Source organism: Centroberyx gerrardi, chromosome 13, assembly GCF_048128805.1.
Source record: "Centroberyx gerrardi isolate f3 chromosome 13, fCenGer3.hap1.cur.20231027, whole genome shotgun sequence".
In the NCBI taxonomy this organism is placed as follows: Eukaryota; Metazoa; Chordata; class Actinopteri; order Beryciformes; family Berycidae; genus Centroberyx; species Centroberyx gerrardi.
Window position 1 is genome coordinate 16,043,795 of NC_136009.1, and position 19,769 is coordinate 16,063,563.

The 19,769-nt window shown below is 41.5% G+C and overlaps 1 protein-coding gene across 1 annotated transcript in view; it reads right to left on the reverse strand.

Moving 5' to 3' along the window:
• tnr (tenascin R (restrictin, janusin)) overlaps positions 1 to 19,769 on the reverse strand; it is a 117,070-nt gene that overhangs the window by 27,136 nt on the left and 70,165 nt on the right. Inside the window, exons 14-21 of the mRNA XM_071925083.2 lie at positions 19,183 to 19,283; positions 18,088 to 18,190; positions 16,341 to 16,430; positions 14,805 to 14,938; positions 14,360 to 14,489; positions 10,091 to 10,357; positions 4,896 to 5,015; positions 4,374 to 4,517 (exon numbers count right to left, since the gene is read on the reverse strand). Coding sequence (XP_071781184.1) covers positions 4,374 to 4,517; positions 4,896 to 5,015; positions 10,091 to 10,357; positions 14,360 to 14,489; positions 14,805 to 14,938; positions 16,341 to 16,430; positions 18,088 to 18,190; positions 19,183 to 19,283 — 1,089 coding nt within the window. The remainder of the gene's footprint in view (positions 1 to 4,373; positions 4,518 to 4,895; positions 5,016 to 10,090; positions 10,358 to 14,359; positions 14,490 to 14,804; positions 14,939 to 16,340; positions 16,431 to 18,087; positions 18,191 to 19,182; positions 19,284 to 19,769) is intronic.

The window sequence follows — 19,769 nt, forward strand, 5'->3', positions numbered from 1 at the left end:
CTTTGGACAGTCATGTGGCACAATCGCATGAAATATTAAGTACACCTAAACAGTTTTGAATGAAAAACCATTATTTCAACCCATATCTGAGTTATAATTATAGAAACCCAGATACATTAGAACGCTGCATTCACACTGATTAATAATGACTTTCCTCGCCATTTTGATCACTGTTTCTTCAATTCTAGCGGACATCAAAGAGAAATTATGCAGTCAAATACGCTGTAGAAAGTCTCAGTTAGTCTCCAGAGCTCACTGTTTCCCCACCCTCTTCTTAATTTCATTCGCAGGCTGCTGGACATGCCAAAATTGAGTTTGAATTTAATTATACCTTTAACCTCAGTGTTTCAACCCCAATTTCTCCTTAGGCGTGTTATTTTGGCAGAGTGGAGAGTGTGGCAGGAGAATACTGAATACAGCATGTGTTCTAAAGGTCTGCCCAGATGAAGTAATTAATATTGCCATGCCCTCATCAGAATAAAAAAAAAAAAATACAATTGTGCTCATTAGCACAACGTAGTCACTCCGAGTCTTTCTTATCACCGTAGTAGATGAACAAACCTGATTAAAATCATTACTTTAATTGCAAAAGGGTTTAATTGAATTTAGTGGAGGCTTGCCAAGTCAATTAGATTAGCAATGGAGATGGAGTATAGAGCTGGTAAAAAAAAAGCAAAAAAATAAACAGACCCCCCTCATTCTTCAAGGATAGTGATAATCCAATCATTGCTCTCCATCTCTTGATCGCCCTAATAGGTGACTAACACTAATGTTTGAAATTAATTCAGTGTGGAGGCGAGGAGTAGAGTAAAGAGAGTAAAGAGAGAATATAACTGTGAAATATTTGAATGCCGTCAAACCATTCTCACATTCTTAAATAAACTGTTTCACTGAAAATAGCCCAAGAGTGGCTTTTTGAAAAAAAAACAAAAAAAACAGCTTGAGAAGAAGTAAATGAGAAAATTGTAAGTAAATCAGTGGTGTTGACTTCAAGTCCCCAGTGGCCAATTTGTGTTTGGCTGTACCAAGAATATCATCATTTGTGAGTACTTGTTTACAGACATATGTGCTTAATAAGTAAAAATACTCTACCAATGTGAAATATTGCTTTAAATCATGATCTGTGGCAGTTTTATATAAATAAGTGTCCATTTAGCTTCTCGCTTTCGCATATTGATAAAACACAATGGTGATTCAACCTAAAAAAACTTGTACATTTGCCATTCTAAACACCCGGCAGGGGACAGGTCTTTCGCAGGAAAAAAAACTCTGCCACACAGTTTTACGTTTCCAGATGCAGAAACAGAAGTTTGTTTGGAATAAACAGAAGAAGAACTGGAGAGTTAGCATGAGCAGCGATAGCCACCACGGCTGAACAGACAAAGACAAAACCAGTACCTACATCGAACCTCATCAAATACAAGGAAGAAGAAACAGACTACTACTGTACTAAAAAGGAAAGTGTCCGTCTTCCAGCCAAAACTAGATTGAACATCTGCAAAGACTAGAAGGGACTGAGGCGTGAGGCATACGTGGGTCTTTTTCTTTTGAACTCGTTGTAGTTATGTTGTGATTGCTGGGAAGCGCGGGGCAAAAACTCCCATCCGTTTAATGACCGCTTATCACCAAAGATGTCGCCAAATGTCTTGCCGATTTCCACTTCAAACATACAGTAGCCTTCCCTATGGTTAATTACGGTAGTCTGTAACTGTAGCTTGGCTGGCCATGAGGTCAGTCTGCTTTGTGCTGCGTCTGCGGTCTTTGTGTGGACCAGACAGTAGCAAACGCACAGTTTACTCCCCAGTCTATCTCTGCATCCCCACTCATTACTGTGGAAGCTGCACTGCCTCCCTGCTTAAAAGACTATGCAGGTTATCAGAGACTGCTAGTGTACGTGTGTCTGTGTAAGTGCACTTGTGCAGTACGTGTAGGTGTGTGTGTGTGTGTGTGTGTCTGTGTGCGTGCGTGTGTGTGTGTGTGTGTGTGTCTGTGCGCGTGTCCATGTTTTCTCAACACCGAGAGTGCAAACCTGAAAATCCTAGGCTGCTGCACACTAACTGTGGCCCAAAGCCACAAGGCCAGCCTAACAAGCCTCGCTGTTTTTCTGACAAGAAAAGAAAAGGTTTTCGGAGTGGAACACCATCCGCTCTCTCTCTCTCTCTCCCTCTCCCTGTCTTTTTCTTTTCCACTGTTCATCTGTCCGTCTGTCTCCCTCTTAGTCTTTGTTCACTCTCACTCTCAAGCTCTCTGTTCTCCCTCTTTGTATTTCTTTTTCCATCTATCCCTCCGCCTGGCAATATGTCCTTTGGCCCTTCTGTCTGTTTCTTTCTATTTATATGTCTCATCTGAGTTGGTTCCCGGAAACTTTTATCTTTGATTTTAATCTCTCTCTCTCTCATCTCTCTGTCTTGATGCCTACTTTTGTCCACTCTAGGCACAACTGGTAGAAGATAAGTAAGTAAGGAAGATTTTATTGCTCTTTCTCTGAACCTTAGTTGTGGGAAGAGTGATAGTCTACTAGGGGCCTGACACTGCTTTAATGAGCATTGTCATTAGCCCTTAAACGAGCTTTTCACATATTCCACTTGGTATCAACCTTCCCAAATTCATCTTCGATACGCAGTAGATGCTGTGTTGGCAAAATCAAATGCCGTTCCCTGGTCTTTTAGCCTTTCTGACAATAATTGATTATGGAAATAAAGTCAGTAGCAACTGCCGTGTTTTTCAACTCATTACATACTTGGCCAAACAATGTTGGATTATTCTTCCAAATCCCTTGTTTGCTTTTGTTGTTGAATGCGGTATTAAAATGTCCCCGGTCGGCATTGTGTGTTGCGAGGAAAATGTTATTTACCATTTCTAACAAGCTTGACTTCAGAGCTTCGTTCTTTTCAGGCTATTACAGCCCCAACGGCTGTGCTTCATTGTAAGTACATTGGGGTTGTTAGAAAAGGGGGCTTGATAATAAAGAATGGTGGGGGAAGAGACGAGTGAGAGAGAGAGAGAGAGAGAGAGAGAGAGAGAGAGAGAGAGTGAGAGAGAGAGAGAGAGAGACTCTGTTAGCCTCTTTTCTCAGTGGATTCTTAAACCTGCCGGGTCCTGGTGAATCAGGTCTCATTGGCATGCAAACGCACTTTCTCCTCTGCTCTTCTCCCCTCTCCAATCCTCTCCTCTCTTCAGTTCTCTCTCTCAGTCACTCTCTCTCATACACACACACACACACACACACACACACACAGAAGGATTATGCATACAGCATTGGGAGAGTGGGTTAATGTTAGGTTAGTGGAGTTCCTTCACAGGGGAGAACGGTGTACCGAGTTCATATGCGCGCGCCTGTGTGTGTGTGTGTGTGTGTGTGTGTGTGTCCTGTGTGTGCGAGAGTTGTGTCTTTGTGAGAGATTAAGGAAAGAAGAAATGAAGCAGAGAGGAGACAGAAAGGAGAGACGGAAAGATCGAGGATAGAGGAGGGAGAGAGAAATGGAGAGACAGAGGAGAGGGGTAGAGATGGAGATGGAGAGAATGAAGGCAAAAGGATAAAGAGGTGAGCGAGGGAGAGAAGGAGAGAGATAGAGGAGAGGGAGGGGACTTGCGAGTGGGTTACCAATTACTGGGTCATGGAGTGGACAGTTTCATCTATTGCAGCAACACAGATTGCACCTCCTGCAATGTCAGGTGTGTCCTTAGAGTTTGTCTGAGGATTGTGAATGTGTGTGTGTGTGTGTGTGTGTGTGTGTGTGTGGCGTTGTTCTTTTTAAACACATCTCCCCGTACACAGCTGTTATTATTGTGCAAAGTACAATTGGTCTGAAGGTCCTGCAGAGAAAGAGGAATTCTTCATTTAATATAGCAAACATTTTGTCCCTGTGCCACACGCTGGGAAGGCTATCGAGAGTTTTACACAAAACACATCCATAGTTACTATATATCACGAAGAATTTTACAATGTACAAGGACAGAATGCCACAATAGCACATTGATAACAACTGCCTGTGGTGTTGTATCGCATTATTTTCCTAGTAAATAGAGATGGAGATTGGCTGCCTTTGCCTCGGCAGCGCGGTTGTTACAAGGGTTCAAACCAGGAAACCCTAAAAATACTAGGCTGCCTCACCTTAACCGACATGATATGACAGAAGGGCATTATTATTATTATATTATTACAGGGCTTTTTCTGCTCTAACCTATTTCAATCCGCATCTGTGTGGCTGTGCAGCCCTGCCTGAGACACATCACAAGACTAAATAATGTCTTTGAACAGAAAAAATCTGAGGAGGATTCTCTTTTCATGCTCCTAGACGGTGGATATGCAGTTTGTTGGGTTGTTTAGTCGTTCTTTTCTATTCTATTCTGTTTAAGTATTAGACCCCTACCTGTGAAGACGGAGGTGCTGACCACTTTGCTCTCCTGGCTGCCTCTGACAGCGTTGAGACTGATCTCGTATTCAGTAGCGGGAAACAGACTGGACAAGGTGTAGTTGGTCACATCGCTGTCAATCACCACGCTGTCCACTCGGCCTGCAGGAGACAGGAGAGGAGAGCAACATCAGGACTGTCGACACAGCTCCGAGATCTATTCTGTTTTGTTTTATTTACTTTATCTTTACTTAAATTGTGATGTGTATTGCAGTGCAGTTGCAGTGCATTTTGCAACACAGATCGATTACTAACTGTATAAAGAATACTAATTAAATTTTACTGATAACATTTTATTTAATCATATAAGTATACTTGCAAACATTTGTACACTAGACTAGCCTTACATCAAGGGGACCCAACACAGAAAATGCCATGATAATTTGAATGTAATGAATAAATACATGTCAGTGTGTATGCTGATATAATAAATGCCATAATAATACAATGGAGGAAGGCATGCCAGTATCTATTTGCTACCTCTGGCTGACTGGTAGGACAGTTTGTAGTAGTCAAACGGAGCCAGTGGTTTGACCCATGAGATAGTCATTGAGTCTTCTGTCACATAGGACACAGCCATCTCTTTTGGTGGGTCCATTCCTAGAGAGGAGAGAGAGAGGGTGGGGGGGGAGGGGGGAGGTTAATCGTTAAAATGGTCTACAATTGTCAACATGACAGCCTGAATGTTCCAAGCTAAGTCTAAAAGGGCGATCTTGCTTTCAGTGTTGACAAGTGCGTTCATCTTCATCACAGAAGTACAACAGGAGCGTGTTATGTGGCGTGTTAGTAAGTTCAGGAATTCACACACAAAAAACATCTAAGAGAATCCATGTCCTTGAATGCCCAAGCATTTCATAATGCTTGTTTTGTCCATTTTTAATCCCCTCTACATTACATTTACATAAACAGAACTGTCCTTCGTCTGTGAAAGCACAGGCGGTTTTATTATGCAAATTTGTTTTAAAAAAAAAAACAACCATCAAAAGATATTTCAGGAGAAAGCAAGCTGCGCCCAGCTAAAAGAACACAATGGGAGGCATTAGCATTGTGACTGAGCCTGGTTTACTCGGAGGAGATTTCCCCCCCGCTGACAATTTGTTTTATGTGTCTCCTGAGACCATCGAGCTGCCATGGAAAAGGTTATGGCGAAAACACTGTGAGCAAACAATTAAACTGATGGGAGGTCCTTAGCTATTAGAGAGAAAGAAAGAGAGAGAGAAGGAGAAGGAGGAGAATGAAAGATTGCTTCCCTCTCTGATTGTGGACAGCGGGCCAAATGGGCACACCTTGTAAACCAACCACTCCACTCCCTCTCCCCTATTTTGAAAAGAATAATGGCTATTATTCACAAGCAGAGGGGGCAATTTATAACTCCTGGCCTTGGACTCATTTAAATTCCACTTGTATGAAATACCACAGCATTTATATAAGTTGTGATTATTCATGTGAGCATATCTCGCTAATTATGTTTGGTTTGGCAGGGCTGGCTGCCAGGAATAATGGCTGGAAATTTTTATTTTCTCATGAAGCTCCCCGAGGGCCCGAGCGGGAAGAAGCAACAGTTGCAGAGCGGTTCTGTCAGAAATATCTGCTGTAAGTTATAGGTCCATTGCAGTGTATAAGATAATAAATGAATGTGATGCTAAGACTTAATTACTTTCAGGCTCCCTTTGCACTAACCTCACACTCGCAGGTCACAGTGATTATCGCAATCCTGTGACCCAAATCATGATTTACCACTGGCTTTATGGGAGCCAAGACCAGTGACAATATTTCAACTGTGCCTACCTATGAACTTACAAGTGCTGTAACACCGTTATTGCATTAATCATCTTGGACCACATATCTCAAAACTTGCTTTTTTTTGTTAGTTTAGTGTAACTGACAGCTGAACTTGTTTCTAATATGTAGAAACATAACTAACATCCATGACATGCACAAAGGACAGTATTGAAACTAGAACCGTGTCAACTAGTAGTTAAAATAATTATTAAGTGTCTGTTTTAACCTGCTTTGAGATGGATCAGTTTACCCATAGATCAGTGTCAGGTAACGTGTCAATCATAATTACACTAAACTGAGTTGTTTAATCATAAGGTCCGATGTGGCAAACCTCACCCATCCGGCGTATGAGCCAGTTATAGCAAACTACAAAAACTATTTGCAGTTTTAATACTTGGCCTATGTGTGGTTGACACTTTGAGGAATAAGGCAAATTTCTAAATACACAAAACATAATCATTCCGGCTCTGAGCAAATGAAACACTCAAACAGCACACCTAATTATACAAGGCAAGGCAGACGGCAGCGCTGCTACAAAGATGCGGTAGCTATATAAGGCAGGACTCCAGAATTACCACAGTCTAAAGACAGGTGCAAGAAATACTGTACATCTGTCTCAAAATCCCCATCCAATTTCACCCTTGAAATCTGCTTATCATGATGTGTGGGTGAAGGTAAAGAGAGAAAGAAATTGAGAGAGAGAGCAAGAGAGAGACAGAGAGAGAGAGAGAGAGAGAGAGAGAGAGCTCCAACCTGCCAAGGTATTATATGAAACTGGCACAGTAATCAGATGACAGCATGCAGGTGTCTTTGGCACTGCTACAGAGTTAATATCTCTATTGTTTAAATGCGGTCTTCCCTCTCACTGACTTTCTCCTTCTCCCCTATAAGTGGAAACCAGCGTTTCTCTTTCCTTCCTCTCTGTCTCTTCCTCAGGGAGGGGAGGATGTGCCCTCCCCTCATCTCTCTCTTCACAGGTGTGAACAGCACACTCGGCATCAAACACAACTGTTTCCGACAGCTTTGCCACTCTTCCTGTCCACATTAAGCCAATTAACAACAGATTACACGGCGACACATTAAGGAAGAAATGAGAGGTGGAGAGTGTTATTCCGGTGCAGTTGTAGCAATCTTAAATCAGAAAGAGAGAGAGGGAGAGAGAGGATAGAGAAACAGACACAGACAAATAAGCACAGGCAGAAGAGAGGGAACGCAAATAAGGAGAGGAAGAAAGGGAAGACTAAACAAGAAAATAAGCATCCAAATGGATGGCCAGATGGAAGACAGGGTTTGCTGATAAAGAGTTTTTTATCGTTGTGCAATAAACTACAAAGCAAAACCATATTGATTTTCTTACTCTGGGAAGTTTTATGTATATGGACAGGTTTTGGCCCCTTATCTTGCACCCCCTCCCTTCCTCTCTCTCCGCTCTCTCCCTCTTCCTGTCCTGCCCTTCATTAGTGCTCGCCTTCTGTCAGCAGTTTCTCAGATATCCTCAGATGCTCCCATTGTGCACTTGGGGTTGGAATAAACAACAAAGTAACACTGGGTCATCGATCAGCAGCACCTTGTGACGTTGCTGTTGTCCCTACTTGACCGTCTGCACAGTATGCATTGCCACACAGCAGTAGGTGGCACTCAGCGGGCATTTGTACCCAAAACTTCAATTTTCAGTAATCAAACAGGCAGAGCCGATGAAGCCACTGGACCTGAAAATCTTGTATACCTGTTGCCTTTTCCACCAAACCCCACACAAAACTCAATGTAGCTGTACTAAGCAACCCATCAGAAGTTTAAATGCTAATTCTGCCCATTTGTTGGTTTAAATATACATTTACAGACATTTAAATTGCATCTATGTGACAAATCTCACTCATCTGGCACATAAGCAGACTAAAACAAGCTGCCAAGGCAAATCTCTAATCACAAAACTCATTCTACTGTAGTTCTGTGCAAATTAAATGCTAAAACAGCACATTTGTGAATACATATTTAATTTCAAAATAGTGTTGTGTTTGCTTTCCTTTTCCTCCTTTTCACTTCCACTATCTCCCTTTCTCCATCCCAGCCTCTTCCTTCCTCTCTCCCTCCTTCCCATGTCCCTTCTAAATGTTTTTCTTCCATCCTTTCTTTTCCACTTGGCTACATCTCACTGCAACCTGCCTGAATAAACTCCATACGGAACAGTCTAACCCATCCATAAATATGATCAGCCCGATTTCATATCTCATATCAAATCCATAATTATGGTTAGAAAATGTAACACACACTAATTTTGTGTGATATTTTACGTATCGAGTGAAACAGGAGGCGGGGCTCAACAGGCTGAAACAGGCGGTAGTTTGACATTGAAATAGCACGAGGGAAAGGGTGTGGAGGTTGGGGTGGTGAATGGGCATTTACATTTGCCTTCAACTGCGACTACCCAGGTTCAATTAACAACTCATGCAAAGATGTTTTCTCCTGGGAGTGAAGTTTTCAATTTCAAACCATGACCAAAACCTTACTCCAACCTTAATCAAATTGTGTTAATTGCCTAACCTTAAGTTTAACCAAAGCTGTTTTGGCACAGTGATAGATTATGTGGTTGGCCAATGCGTAGGTATAGTACAAATCAATGTATCAGTATACTGTGGTATGAATCAAGAGTGCATAACAATTGCGTTGGATAGGATCACACATTGGCTTGATCAATCATGTCTGAGTCTAAATGTAAACAAGACAAAAGGTATGTTTTTCTCTAAAACCATGGTACAACCTCCTAACGCGGATATTCTCATCAGAGGTGAAAGGATTGACATAGTCACTGATTTTAAATATCTTGGCGTGATACTGGATCCAAATTTGAACTTTAAGAAACATGTTAAAAAAAATGGATAAAACCATAAAGTACAACTTAGCAAATTTTAGACATATTAGAAACTGTCTCTCTCTGGACGCAGCCAAGATATTTATGCATGCTATGATTCTTTCCCATATGTCTTATTGCATTACATGTTGGGGGCAGGCTGGTGAAACAGCCATAAGACCTCTTGAGCCCTTATACAAACAAACTCTAAAAACTCTGGACAAAAAGCCAATGCATTTCCATCACGTACTGGAGAAATATAATTTACTTAGCTTTGAGATTTTTAGATTATTTTCAAATTTGTGCCTGGTTTATAAAATTTTAAATGGTTTGGCCCCTCCTCCACTACGTGACTTTGTGTGTATACTACTCTATACTATACTACTATACTACTCGCTCAGTGGATTCTATTAGATCCTCCAGAATATCCTCTATACGAGATTGTACCATACCATTTCGCCGCACTGCATTTGGGCAATCAGCTTTCTCTGTCAAAGCCACAAATCAGTGGAACACCCTGCCTGACGATGTGAGGAGCTGCAGCTCTATCAGCACTTTCAAAACCAACTTAAAAAGTCTGTTAAAAGCTGTTCAGCTCTGTACTCACTGACTTTGATATTCTATCTTATGGCCTTCATGACAAGCATACATTTGTGATGTGCTTTTGTGTGTAGTTTTGTATTTCGTGTCTCGTGTGCTCTTTTTTGTATAACTTTGTATGTTGTTTTTACTCTGTACTGTTTGTTATTGTGCTGTTTCTTTGCTTTGACTTGCCAAGGGACTACAGATGCGAATTAGCTTGCAGCTATAATCTGGTACGGTGCATCAAATGGTGACATTTATGTTTGAACTGTACATTGTCCCTTTTAAATAAATAAATAGAATAATAAATAATAATAACTTTTTCTGAAGATATCATTCAAACATTGTATGAGCACCCATTGGAATGATCTGTACCACAACCCTCTACTGTGGTGGGCATGTTTATCTGGCTGCATCTGTGTCACACTTACTTACCCCTCACCCATTAGTCCAAGCAACTCACCTGTAGTGAGGGAAGCTGTAACAGGCTCAGAGGTAACGTCCCCCTGTATCGTGATTAGACTGATGGTGTACTGAGTGGACGGCAGCAGCCCCTGGACCAGCGACCTCGTCTTGGAGCCATCCAGCGTCACCTTAGAGGTGTCGGTTCCGTCTGCAGAGCTGTAGCTCAGGATGAAGAGGTCGGCGGGCGGTGCTGGAGCGCTCCACGCCACCGCCACCGAGTCTGAAGTCACCTCTGACAGGTAGAGGTGGGTTACGGGCCTGATCCCTGGGGGAACGGGGGTTCAAAGGTCACCGTGGAGTTTCAAGGGAAGGTAAAAGGCCGGCCACAAGCAGGAAAACGGCAAAGGAAATGTAGCTGCTGTCATTATGAAGATGAGAGACGGGTCATGCAGTGATGGATGGATGGATGTAGTCCTGGATAGTGTGATAGATCGTTTATAATAGAGTTGAGAAGATTAGCCTTGGGTGAAATCTTAGTGGGAGAGGTGAGAGCCATTGCAGACCACAATCATGAGGAAGTAATGACTTAATCGGTCACAAGGGGGAGAAAGTAATGAGATAATTCGAGGATGAAGATGCGATTGTTCACAATGAGGAAATGGAGAGATAATGTTGTCAAAATGTATGGACAGGAGATGATATAGTTATATATCAGCAACTAATGAAAGAGGATGTGAAATGAATTAACCAAATGTAAATGTGCAGATAGCATGCAGTATGTGAGGTAAAATTGTCCGTGGATAATGTTGCCGCCTTCATCTTGGATTTAAGGTCAGTAGATTATGGCTGTGCTTTTGTACTATAAATATGGATTGTATATATGGCAGCAGAAAAGCAGCAACTGTTGGTATAATGTGGTGGCCATGGTGGTGGTGGTGATGATGGTGTGGCAACAGTGACAGTGGTGTGTGCAGCTGGTAATGATGAGTCAAAAGCCAGTGGCAGGTGGAGTAAAATTCAGCAAGAAGCAGCGGTGATCACAAGGATGCGACGTAGGTGACAGGACATGGCAACTTCGTGAGCCACCTGGATCTCACAGACACTTTTGCAGGTCACAGCACAGATACACATACAGCTCACACAAGATGCAGATGGCTCCTGAATGCTAATGAATGAGGTGTTACTGACGAGAAGCTCTGAATAGTTCTCAAGTATGTAGATAATGCAGGTGAGGTACAATTTCCCCTTATCGAAGGTCGTGCTGACTTGAGTTTTGGGTTTCTTCACACCTGCTGTTGGTTAGAACTTCTTATCTTGAACTAGGGTGACCACCTCTTAATTGTTCCGTTGCAGGATAGCAGACGTGATTTTGCGGGACAATGCAGGACACGTGGGAGAGAGAGAAATGACTATTATTAGGCTATGTAAATATCGATTTAATATTAGACGGAATGCCTATTTTCAGTGGTGTTGGATATTAACCTGCTTTAAATCATCGGTAGGCTTTATGAAATGTTTATTTTAACGACACTAGGACCTATTCAATCCAATAAATATAATGAATTAAATATAATAGGCTAATAGTTTGGTTGAAAATCACATTTTATGCAAGAATAGGAGGGATAAACAGACCAGTTTCCTTAAGTAGCGACTAGAAAATTCACGATTAAATATATAAGTATGTTGTTTACTAAAAAAAATAAGAAAAATAGGCCTAATCATTGAAATGCGGGACACTGCTTATGACGTGCGGGACGCGGGACAAACATTCCAATTTCAGGACTGTCCTGTGAAATGCGGGACGGGTGGTCACCCTATCTTGAACAGCGTGGAAAAAGGTAAGAACGAATCAATGAAGAAATGGATGAAAGAATGAACAAATGCAAGGATGAATGAATGAATGAATGAACGAATCAGTCAGTCAGTCAGTCAATATAAAAATGAATACATACTGTAAATGAATGATTATCTATCCTTTTCTGTTAGACAAATATAAGTCTTGCCTGCTTGGAGTACCAGATACCTGTAGGTGGGGTTACTTGCTCAGGCCGATTCAGATTTTGTTCCATTCCAAATACTTTGCTGTGACTGTGTAGGCGTTCTTGCACTCATTGTTCATTGCATTATCCTATGTGGCAAATCCCACCCATCTGGTACTCTAAGTAGGTTAAAAAGAAACTATTTGAAACTATTTGACCCAAGTCAGAAACAGACAGAGTGGTACGGAATCAAGAAGGTGAAAGATACAGCTGTTATCGACTAATATTGGCAGTGCTACTGTGGTAGGTGTCAGATTTAGGTTGAATTGATAAAATAACAGATTGGACTTTAGGAAAGTATTGGTTTTAAATTAATAATCTGCAGAGAAGAGGAACTACTGCACCCTCACAAAACAAAACAAAAAACTCTGAAAGGTGCTAGAGGCCAAAAAAACATGTCCCTTTTGCTGCTCTCTATTGCCAATTGATATAACACAATAGTGATTCAATCTACAGTACACCCAGTTGACAAAAGCTTTTACATTTGCCATTCTAAACACATGTGTCACGTAGGTCTTTCCCAGGAAAAATCCTCTGGTGCACAGGAAGTGATGTATTTTACGTTTACGTCAGCAGCAACAGAAGAACTGGGTAGTCAAAGGAAAAAGACGTCACAATACTGGACACACTGTTTGATTGTGAAGTGATTTCTGGGAAGTGCAGTGCAAAAACACCACAGTGATGATCACCAAAGATAAAATAAAAAAAATTAAAAATGGTGTATGCCAATGGCAAACGGACACACAGACAGACTGAAAGACAGATGGGAGCTCCAGGGGCAGTTTGGGATTTGTTCATGGTTTAGGCTCAGAGTTTGTGAGCAGATAATCCCAGATCTGTTCCTTATGATGAGTTCACCTGAGTGCAGGCAGACAGATGCTGCCAATATGGCCGAGTGAATAGTGAATGAGAAGATGACAGGTGATTAATTGTTTCTTCTCTGATTCTCTTGGTCTGTCATTCTATCATCTTTTTCTCTCTCTCTTCTTCTCTAGATGGTTAGAGAGTGATGCTACTAAAGGAACCAAAGACGACACAAAACGGTGACTGTGATGATCAGTATGATGATGATGATGATGACAGCTGTGATGGTGACAACTGCCATGATGGTCACGGTGAAGAAGACAGAGATGGAGACGACGATGAGAAACGGGAAGAATACAATGACAAGTTTGACAGCAGGTAAGCACATGCCCATCATTTTGCCGCCATCCGTTGTGCTGCTGAAAATCATATCAACCTTTCTGAAAACATAACAAAGAATGAACAGTGTTGGATAGATTGATAGGCAAAACAGACAGATGGTTGGATAGATCGATAGACGTGAGTTGTGAGGAAAGAGAACTGAGTTTGTGATTGAAATTCTCAGAAAGCGAGGGAACAGCGAGGCAGAGAAAGAGAGAGTACAGGGCGAGAGTGACAGAAAGACCGAGAGAGAAGGTGGTGTAGAATGAGGAATTAGAAGGAAGAGAAACATAGATACATTTAGATGCAAAAAAGGGGTGCAATTAGAGAACACTTGTAGCGAGCTCATTAGCTGACATGAATAATTTACCTACGCTAATTGCTTCTTCAAAGTCTCTGTGATCCTCCATTTTCTTTCAGTTTTACTCACCTTTCCTGCCACCACACTGCAGGTTCATTACACACTGCTGAAATTTGTTCCTAGTTTTGTGCAGCAAACCTGAACAAGCCAATCTTTCATGTTTCCATGTGAACAGAGAAAACATCTGTGGCTGGAATTTATTTTAGTCCAGTCTGATAATTGCATGAATTAAACTGATGCTGTGCCATGCTCTTGATAATCTTAAGAAAAGAGTGTCCAACTGTTGCATAGAAAAAGACAACAAGGCAGCACAGGGAAATAATAATGTCCCCATCCCCACTGCCATTTCATCATCATTTGCTCCTCGGGTGTATCTCTGAAATATAATGATGCTTTTATGGATGCTTCATTATAACCTATAACAATCTGAACTGTACAAAATTATGTTTCTGTTGACAACCGGACTGGTCAAAAGTTGCAGTGGCTATCTGTTTAAAACGTCAGTCTGAAAGTATGCTTAGTGTATGCCATGACACTACAACTACTGTATTTTAACAAACAGAAATAAGTACCACTAGCCATAAGCTAATACATTCCTCAAGTAGTTGACATACCAAAACAAAAACTTCAACGCAAGAAGAATTTGTGACAAAACTACAATTAAAATTCCAAAGATGAACAAGTTGCTTCAACGCTCCACTATCTCCACATAAATTCTGATTTCACTCTTCCCTCCCTCTACCTGTGAAGGCGTCTATGGTGGCTGCGGTGCTCTGCTGCCTTCCTCTCCTCGCTGCTACAGTGATGGTGTACTCCGTCCCGGGTTCAAGGTCCGTCAGAGTGGTGGTGGTTACGTCCTTAGGCACCGTCAGCTGGGATAGGGAGAAGGCGTTAAGCAAGAAAAGACAGATTCAGTGGGATTTCTGTGGATACTATCTCACAATAAAGGTGTGTACAGTATATACCTGCCTGCCAATTTATGTATACATGTAGTGTATTATCTAGAAATCCACATAAAAAGGCAGTGGAAAAATCGGTTCCCAATGGGTCAGAGAACATAAAATAGAAAAGGTGCTAACAAAAGCAATAAACGAACACAAATATAGGCTTGATTTTGCTAAATCAAGCCTATATTTGTGTTCGTTTATTGCTTTCAAGTGCTTGTATTTGTCCATCCATTGCCTCACCTCAGAAGTGACGCCGGAGGAGGATGTGTAGGTGACTTTGTAGTGGTCGATGGGGCCCTGAACCACACCCCACACCAGAGTGATGGTGTTGTCTGTAGAAGCCGTCACAGTCAGATCCAACGGCACATCCAGACCTAAAACAGGGGACACGTGATCTCAGCCAAAACACCTAGGGTAAAATTCAGTGAGCCTGCGGCAACCTGCATATGGCGCTGGGCAGGTTGGACAGGGAATACGAAACATTTTCACCAACAAGGTAAAAAAATAAAAAAATAAAAAAAGTTATTGCATGAGCATTTTTAGACCGTTTCAGTCTCGACTTCCAAAGAGCTCATTTCCAAAAGGAGCTCTGCATTAACATGAAGACGATATATACAGTATTTAATCTTCACTATATTCTATCTGTTGTATTCTTATCTATATCCTATTTTTTGCTGTGGCAGTGACAGCAAAGAAATGACCATTACTGATTAAAATGGAACAATCGGCTTCCAGAAAGTTCATTTCCAAAAGGAGCTCTGTATTAACTTGAAGACGCCATATACTGTATTTAATCTTCACTATGTTCTCTTTGCTGTATTCTTATCTGTGTCTTTCCTGCAGCAATGACCCAACTTCCCCATGGGATCATTAAAGTTTCATTCTCATCTCATCTTCTGGTGCATCGTTTCCCACAGCCTTCAACGCTTGCTGTTGCTCCTGCTCTCTTGTCAAATTGTGTTGTGGGCAAAAAAACCTTGCTAACCTGAACTGGATCCGCTGTTAATGGACATGATGTTTTCAGCTTTCAACAGCGCACACTTAGTAACAAATGAACTGCTGTGTACCCGACATTAAAGAGCTTTTTGTCATATATTTGAAACTATTTGAGAAAGATGGGATTGAGTCAGTGCTTTTTACAGATGCAGAGAAGAAGCACAGCATAGTGGAGGTAGAAAGAGCTGGCTCTTGAGGCAAATTGAGGCATAATTTAGCAAAGTGCAAAATACCTCCAGCCATTGAAATAACTGCATCTGGAAAAAAAAGGATGTGCTTGACAGCCAGCATGATAGGAAAGATTAAAGCACTTCCATGCAATAACAACATTTCAGCAGAAGGTTAAATGGGGTCAAGGTTTTTATTTATTTACTTCATTATTTTTATATATATTAAGTTTTTTTTACATCAGACACAAAACTCAAAACACAATACAAATTCAAATAGCTTACCGAACAGTGAGGTAAAAACAGGCCCATTAGCGGAATGTGTTGCATTATCACAGCTTTAAAATGCTGTAATGGGAACTTTGACCCAAGCCAGCAATATAAAACAGCCATAGACTTTAGTCAAATAGCGCCAGTCCTGCCAAAATCTGATTTGCTTAATTTCACTAAAACAGCTTCTAATGGTTGGAAAGGGAGCACTGACCCACAGCAGTAATTGCGAATTAGAATAACAAAGTGGCAAATTGGCCTGCTGTGATGTTTCCAGCATAGCGTTGCTGTGTTTCACTCAATGTGGCTTACATGTACGTGTCGATCACTGGTTTTCACTTACCTGTTCTGGCGTTCATTGTTGCTGGTGTACTCTGGTTGGTGCCTTTCATGGCGGAGATGCCGATGCCGTACTCTGTGCCTGGCAGCAGGTCTGAGGAAGAAAGAGAGAGAGACAAGGAGAGAGAGAGAGAGACAGTCACTGATTTAATTCAGAATATAACAAGAACACCATCACACATAGACTTGTCTCACACTCTCTCTCACACACACAGTGCATGTCAACTAGATGGAATTTTTCATAACAGCCTAATTAACTCTACATTAGTGATGAGGTCTAGGCAAATAACATGCACATCAGTATGATTTCTGCAGATCCTCGCTAACGTTTTTCCCCAGCAGCATAATTGATCAGTTTCAAATCAATATGACAACAAGTGAGCTTCTCAAACTACAGAAATAGAGACAGACTGATGAGCAACCAGAATGAGCGAGAGAGTGACAAAGAGAGATCAGCAGTGAGAGTGAGAGAGAAAACGAGAGTGACAGAGAGGGAGTGAGAGCGGACAGAGCGCATCGATTGCTGTGGCTCCATAGAATAACATGAGGACCTTTCCTTCTATTCTTATGCCGGCTGTGCCCTTTCCAGTGCCGTGGCCTTTCAGAAAAATATCCCAGCTGACCCCTCCTTTCTGACAGCCTCTCAATATGCCCGCAGGACAACAAGCATTTCTATAGATAAAATCAGTAGCCTGTCAGGCAGGTGTTAGCTCTGGAGATAATCCTGCCATGTAAAACACAGAACCACTTCCTGCCTTCTTCAGTACACATTAGATGCACTGTGATAATACTAAACACATCAGGCAAAAAAGTCGCCCCTGAGCAAAAGACCCCTCCAGATGTTGCTAATGAATAATTAAGACAAAATATAGCCGCAAGCGACCATTAGTGGGGTCCAAGCCCATGGGGCAAATTATTTGACAGTAAGAATATAAGCTTGATTTATTGTTTTAGAAAAATTCTACATCTCAAAGATAGAATATATTTCAGTGAAAGTCCTGCAAATGCAGGTGAAATGGTGCATGACATATTGCCATTTGAAAAATGTAGAAACTAAAAATAGCCTTGTGGTACAGCTATAGAGTGCAACCAAAGAAGAAGAAGCCTAACAAAATCAATAGGGTTCCAGCATCTGTAGTGCTTGGACCCCTAAGGGGGCGATCACACCGAGAAGCGTCGCCACAGGCGCAGCCGCGTCAAAAACGCCTCGGAAGACTGCGTCGGGCAAAACAGCTTGGTGCGCCTGTGGAGCAGGGCTGCGTGTGCGACCGAGTTAAAGACCGCTAATATCAGCTTTTCATGTGTGTTTGCCAGTGTCCCACCATTCCCACCACATCAAACCACATCAAAACAGGAAGGAAAGCCCGCCTTCTGCTTGATTTGATTGGCTGCCTGGCCCAAATGTGACATTGACGAGCGGTGCGACTCCGCGTCTTGCGCTGAAAAGTTGAGAATATTTTAACTTTTATGTGCGCCTAAAAACCGCCAGAAAAATGCGATGCGCGTCGCAAGAGAAGAGCGCACGCCAGGCGCGCCGTACCATAGGAAAACAATGGTTTTGTTGGCGTCGCGTTTTGTTGGCGTCGCGTTTTGTTGGCGTCGCGTTTTGTTGGCGTCGCGTTTTGTTGGCGTCGCGTTTCTAGCGACGCTTCTCGGTGTGATCACCCCCTAAAATGAGCATCTGCATGTATATGAATGAATGAATGAATGAATGAATGAATGAAAACAACACATCCCTCCTCCTCCCTTACCTGTGAGAGTGGTCTTAGTGGTTGCCCCCTCGTTGCGTGGTACAATGACTTTATCATACTGGTCTCCTGCTAAAGTGCTGTACACCACCTGGTAGCCCTCCACCTACATTTAAAAATGACATTTAAACAATTACAACACCAGACTGAAGCTAACATTTGTGCAGGTAATTACCAAGATGAAGGAAACAATACCTATTGTCATATAAAGTGCTAGGCCAGAGCTGCTTTAATACTGTTGTTCATTGTTGATTGTTGATAGACCAAATAGTCTAGTTTGCATTTTTGTTACCCTGTTATTATATTTGCCTGTTTCTGCTGTCAGCATTCTACAGAATCATAAGAATCAATACATTTGTAGCGCTAATAGGTATCAAGAGAGACTGGTTGTGTTGTTAGTGAGTCCTGGAAGTGCCACTAAGAAAGCCATAGCACATGCTTTACTTCATTTTCATTCTCATTAAAAAATGCAGTGACCACTTGCACCCTGTGAATGCAGGCATTGTCATCCTGGTGGAGTCATCTACGCTTCAGTTATTGGCCTTTACCATGCAAGGAGAAAACAAGTTCACCTGTTTTCAATAAACCAATTCCTCACATATTTACACAAAGGACATCATAAACATACATTCAGTGATATAGAGGGTATTTAAGGAGTTGTTCTGTGACCTGACCATCCAGTAAAAGCTATGGAATATTTTCAGGAAATGCTTATTTTTCAAAAAGCCAAACAACAATATGACAAAATATATAACAAAATTGCCATTTCCTGAGGGAGCTGCTTATTCTGCGAGGTTTGGCATGCATGGCCTCATATTACCTCCAGGCCTGGTTTGAATAGTATAAGCAAATAATTTGTTTTAAACTGATCAGAGTACCAGATCAAGCCAGGTTTACAGGAATATACAGATACTGCTAGGTGCATTGTGAATCAAAAAGAGATATAATGTACTAAAAGTGACTTTCTAATACTTTCCTGAGATTGATTAAACTTTCTGGTGCCTGTTGTTTTGTCCTATGTTGAATACCCCACTCCAAATGGGTGAAAACAAATGATAAGAATTAACTGAATATCCTATTTGGCCCCGGTCTAGTTACCTCAGCCTCACTGTTATCCCATTCAAGCTCCAGTGCGGTGGAGGTCTTGGACACCAGCCGCAAGTTCTTGGGGGCATCAATCTCTGAGAAGAACGATAAAACTGACAATGTTGGGGACACTGAGACCAATCCTCAAAAATGGTGCACAGGCCAACATTAGCAGTTTATACATCAGACACAGATAAAGTCAGTGTTACTCTGTTAATACCAATAGTTGTATGTCAGATGATATAAATTATTGTAGATCATTTTCAGTTGCTGCATATGCAAATTATCAGACAAAAAAACATTAATCAGTAATCCATTTATACACTGTTGCCCATTTTTAGCAAAATCTCTTATGTCCAATTATTTACATTTTTATTGGCAGCAATTGGCAGCTGACACTGCTTGCTTCTATTACATGGTGCTGTAAATACATAATGTTACATGCAGTTGTTGACTGTATATGCACATGAAGTGTGTATAAAAGCCAACATAGATTACATGTATACACTGTATGTTTTATATCTAACATATAATACTGCAGAAGTTACAGAAGTGCATGCAGATAATCAGTAATTAAGTCAGCAATCATATGTCATTAC